This window comes from Penaeus chinensis, chromosome 32 (assembly GCF_019202785.1).
Source record: "Penaeus chinensis breed Huanghai No. 1 chromosome 32, ASM1920278v2, whole genome shotgun sequence".
Lineage (NCBI taxonomy): Eukaryota > Metazoa > Arthropoda > Malacostraca > Decapoda > Penaeidae > Penaeus > Penaeus chinensis.
In genome coordinates, this window is record NC_061850.1 from 21,227,861 (window position 1) to 21,232,860 (window position 5,000).

Sequence of the window (5,000 nt, forward strand, 5' to 3'; positions counted from 1 at the left end):
ATTGTGGATCTTTTCCTTCTCCCCTTGTTTAATGTTTTGAAGGTGCACTATTTCATATTCAAGGAAAACAAGTTTGTCTCATTAGTATTGTGGTATGAATTAGATTACTTACTTTATAATAATTGTTGAGATCTTCTTACTTATTTTTACACATGCACCAAAGGTGCATATTGTGTATACATGTATACAGTAAAGCCTCATATTTGTTGAGACATTATTACCGATAGCAGCAGTCTCTTCATACAGTTTTGGTATTTAAAACTTCAATTTTGTGTTTATCATTCAGATTTGGCATAGAACTAAAGAGGAGCAAATGAAATCTTTGTTTAGTCTTCATCTTTTATTCAAGGATAATGAGAAGCAGATTATGAAACAGCTCATTTCCAAGTGCCAAAGTCATCTCTTCTTTCCCATTAAATATGCTGCTTGTTTCTTTTTACTTGGACTTTTATTCATTTCACCATTGTCAGTCAGTAGTTCACCCACATTCTCATACACTCCTTTGGTGCCATTCTAGGAATTTGCACACAGCCAGTTGATTAGGGTAAATAGTTGAATACTGCTTGTCAGAATAGATAGGATAGGATTGGTATGTACATATGTGCTGGTATGCATTGTAATGTCATTTGACTGACAGATGGACAAACTGTCAAATTTGATTTTAGGGATAATACAGTCACTGAATGCAAAATTTTGTTACGAGTGATAAAAGCTAGCAACTGTTAAAGGTTGCCAAATACAAATATGTATGCTAAATGTGAGGCTTTACTGTATAGCTTTAAATATTGTATGCAAATTTTTTGCCATTTGTATAAACGTTTTGCAATATTCTGAAGACTTTGTTTTCCACAATAGCTAGTGACAAGTAGGCCTCCACAATCTTCATTATCATTCTTTTTGATATCCATGTTATTGTCGATAGAATTAACTGTTGTTTGTTTATTAACTAGATGCTGTCAGGAATGGCATGTATGTACATGCCATACCCAATGTGAATTTAGTTTATTAATTGTCTTTAAACATAGATGGCTCTACAAGTACTAAGTCACCAATGAGTACTACCTATCTTACCTGTTTACCATTTTCCTTGATTTTCAGAATTATTATGTGGTATCTTATATTGCTGTTAATAATGTCAATAATGTCTTTGATATTAATAACAGCATTGATATTGATTGCATTAGTATAAAAAGTTTTTCCCGCAAACTCAAGAAAAGGTGGTCACAAGGTCTACTAGTTGAATCCTTTGTGGCTAAGCACTTGTGGAACCAAGTGTGTGCACACATGACACAAAATAATATTAAGGCAAACATTTTTCTGTCAACATGGGTTAATTTGATAAACTTGGATAATGGATAATAATTAAAATTTAATTTTAATTTGAAATTTAGTAGTAATGGTATTGAAATTTAGTAGTTTTTTCCAGAGTTGATTTGAACATCTCATTGAATATATACCGATTACCTGTTACTGGGCTTAATACACAGATCATTATCTCAAATAGAATGTTAAATGCCTCAAGTTGATCAACATTGAAAGGAGAGAGAAACCATATGAATAAGTGTTCTTGAACTACTACATAGTAGGAATTTCAGTGAATCAGTTAATATTTTGCCATAGTAGGTGTTATATACTATAAGTTCCTGTGTTTTATTCTATAGTAATTAAGAAAACAAGAATTATAGTGTCGATACCTTTAATGCGTACATTTGTATGTGTTAAAGATGTTACTGTTTTATTACTTTGTTTTATAATTAATGTATTACCTTGGAAGTTAATATGACCATTTCAGGTAGGTGTATAGCTTACATAATTTGTGGAAAAGCATTTAATTCTAATCACTTGTATCATTCTATTATCAGGTTCGGTAGGTGGGAGCCAGGCAGCAGTGAGTGGTGGGGGTGCCTACAAGTCAGTACCACTACAAGCACTCCACCGATCCCCAGCTGAGCGGAGATACCGAGACCCAGCACAGGGCCCTCTACGGAAACTCTCTGTCGATCTCATCAAAACTTACAAGCACATAAATGAGGTAAGTAGGAAGGGGTCATGATGGGTTGGGGAGGGGATTTTTCATTGTAAAAAAGGGCATTGGATTGAATTTACTGTCATTTGTCTACTGTTTTATGAAAAAAAAAAAAAAAAAAAAATGGGACAGTAGCAGTTTTGCCTGATTAATATTATCAGACCTTTTGATATTTGCATTATCTTTCCATTTTTGAATTTGTGAAAAGAATCTTATGAATTTTGTTTTGGGGTGTATATTTGACTTCTGAATTTCATTTATACTGAGAGTTTAGGGGCATGTTCATGATATTTTCATGATTTGTTTTCCAGGTTTACTATGCCAAGAAGAAGAAGCGCGCCCAACAAACGCAGGGCCAGAGTCCTAGCATGCACAAAAAGGAACGGAAGGTTTACAATGACGGCTATGATGATGACAACCACGACTACATCATCAAGTCAGGGGAGAAGTTTGAGGACAGATATGAGATTGACTCTTTGATAGGGAAGGGCTCTTTCGGTCAGGTAAGCATCATTAGTATCTGAGAACTGAGGACACCTTAGTCTTCCTATAACTTTCACTGAAGGAAGATTGATGAGACTGATATGGGGGCATCTTCATGTTCACATGGAAGGGGGATTTGTCAAAGAATAGTAATTATGGTAGGGATTAAGTTGAAATATTTAATAATTTAGAGTATATGCATTGACTGATACACATAGAAGTGGGATTGTAAGAATTCAGGTAATATTTACTGTTAACCTGTTGGATCTGGGTGCCTTGCTGCCTGCACTTAGCTCAAAATCTGGGCATTAGGCTTACTTCAGTGGAGACTCTAGGGTGTGTGGTTTGTAGGTCGCAATGCTATTACCTCTTTTTCTGCATAATTGTTTTATTCTTTTTTGTCACTTGATATGTTATATGAAGATGGTAATAGACTTTTTCCTTGCACAGACACTCTTGGTAATCTGCAACTTTTTATAATAACAATAAGTAGCATTTTGTTGTTTGGGTCAATTTTTTATATGTTCATATTCAGCTTTTTTCAACACACCCTGCATCACTGGTCATAGCTGGCAGGAATAGGATCCTGAGCTTGGGAAAAGTGTCCTTGGAGCCTGTGCTCTTTCAGCCATGGCACATGGATGGTACAGTCCACCCTTTTCCTAAATTTTCATTGTCTAATCTGCCCTCTAGAGCTTTTGAGGACTCATGACGAGTCATTGAAATCACCCCGACATTCAGCCAAATTTATGGTGACTGTACATTCCCATCACCTCGGCCCTTAGCCAAATATTTCCGTTTTGGCAAAATCCAGTCACCCAGCTCTCAGCCAATTTTTTTCATGACATGTTGGCCATATTGCCCTGATCCATTGGGTTAGTAGGAGGTAAGCAGTTGTGAAGGAAAAAAAGAATTGAGATTAGAAATGAATATCAGGAAAGGAGAAATGGGATCATTAACCTGTTGACACCAGGATGGCATTTACATACATATTATGTTATTTGATGTTATCTAATGTTATTTTATTTTACTAATTTTGTTTACACGTATCTCTACAAGAGTTTAGTCATCAAGGAGCCAAATATTGCTCGAGTTCACCTGTTTACTCTTTTCCTTGATTCTGTTAAAGATATTTATTTTTTAAAATTCTTGATTGCTAGTAGCAGGGGTTCCCAACCAATAAAAAAGAAAGTTCTTCAGTACCCCTTGGGTCTTTTTGATGGATTCTTATGCACCATTGTGTGCTGTGTGGTGCAGCGGTAGCGTTCTCGTCTAGCAATCTTGCTGACCTGCGTTCGAATCCCTGGCCGCCAGTGGATGGTAGCCCCGGCCATTCCTTGCACACTGGGGATAGCTTAGAAGCAAAATGAAACAGACAGTATGTCACACCAAGAATATCCATTGTAATAAATGGAATCAAAACTAAACTTTAAACTTTAAACTCTAAATAAGTGAATAATAAAAAAAGAAAATATTTTCATTTTATTTTATTACGAAATAGATTACAAAAGGATCTTAGTATCAATAAACTAAACTCAGTAATTTATATATTTGATCCTGCACATATGCTTTGGAAGTTTCAGAATAGTGAAAATCACAGTATTCACCTGACTCTTGATGTAACTTATGTAAAAGTTTTGTTTACTTAAATGAGGAATAAAAACACATTTGTGCAGACTGATTGCAGATCACATCATGTGTTATACAGTAGTGGGGTACTTGTATCCCGGTTGGGAATCCCTGATAGTAGTAGTATTTATATCATAATTATCTTAATGTCAGTAATAATAATAATGATGATGATAGTGATGATATTAATAACTTTAGGAAATATGTTTTTTCCTGAAAATTCAAGCCATGTTGGCCCACCAATTGATTTTTTGCTGACAAAGCACTTCTGGAGACATCTCTGTGTAATAGAGTTCACAGAATAAAACTGTAGTGGATAGTGCAAGTACCTGACACCAGTGGGTTGGCACTCTAGTAACTTTCCAATTATTTTTTCGTATCATATAGTTTTGTTAAACTTATTAATTTTTGTTATTTCTTTTAGCGAATCTGTCCTACTGATTTTATCTGTTTTGGGAACACTACTAATAATATTGCTCTTGGAGTTTAAACACCTCCCCTTTTCTCTCTTCCCCAGGTTGTGAAGGCCTTCGACCACGAGGAACAGACGTGGACGGCCATCAAGATCATCAAGAATAAGAAACCTTTCCTTAACCAGGCGCAGATTGAGGTGAAGCTGCTGGAGATGATGAACCGAGCAGACTCCGACAACAAGTATTATATAGGTAAAGACAAGATAGGTGGGTAGATGAAGCCACGCAATGCACCCCTAACCCATTAACCTCCTCATCCTCCTCTGCCAAAGTATATTTTGATCTTTTAGGTTGCCCATATTCATAGTGTTGGGGTGGGAGGGCTTTAGAGTCCACAGGCATAGAATTTTTGTAATACTTAGGAAGTAGAAAAAAAAAAAAAAGTAATG

The 5,000-nt window shown here is 35.7% G+C and overlaps 1 protein-coding gene across 2 annotated transcripts in view; it reads left to right on the forward strand.

Moving 5' to 3' along the window:
• LOC125042793 (dual specificity tyrosine-phosphorylation-regulated kinase 1A-like) overlaps positions 1–5,000 on the forward strand; it is a 63,119-nt gene that overhangs the window by 47,204 nt on the left and 10,915 nt on the right. Inside the window, exons 3-5 of one of the 2 annotated variants that reach the window (XM_047638684.1) lie at positions 1,863–2,032; positions 2,338–2,529; positions 4,656–4,818. In XM_047638684.1, coding sequence (XP_047494640.1) covers positions 1,863–2,032; positions 2,338–2,529; positions 4,656–4,818 — 525 coding nt within the window. The remainder of the gene's footprint in view (positions 1–1,862; positions 2,033–2,337; positions 2,530–4,655; positions 4,819–5,000) is intronic. The other variant, XM_047638685.1, reaches the window with a different exon arrangement.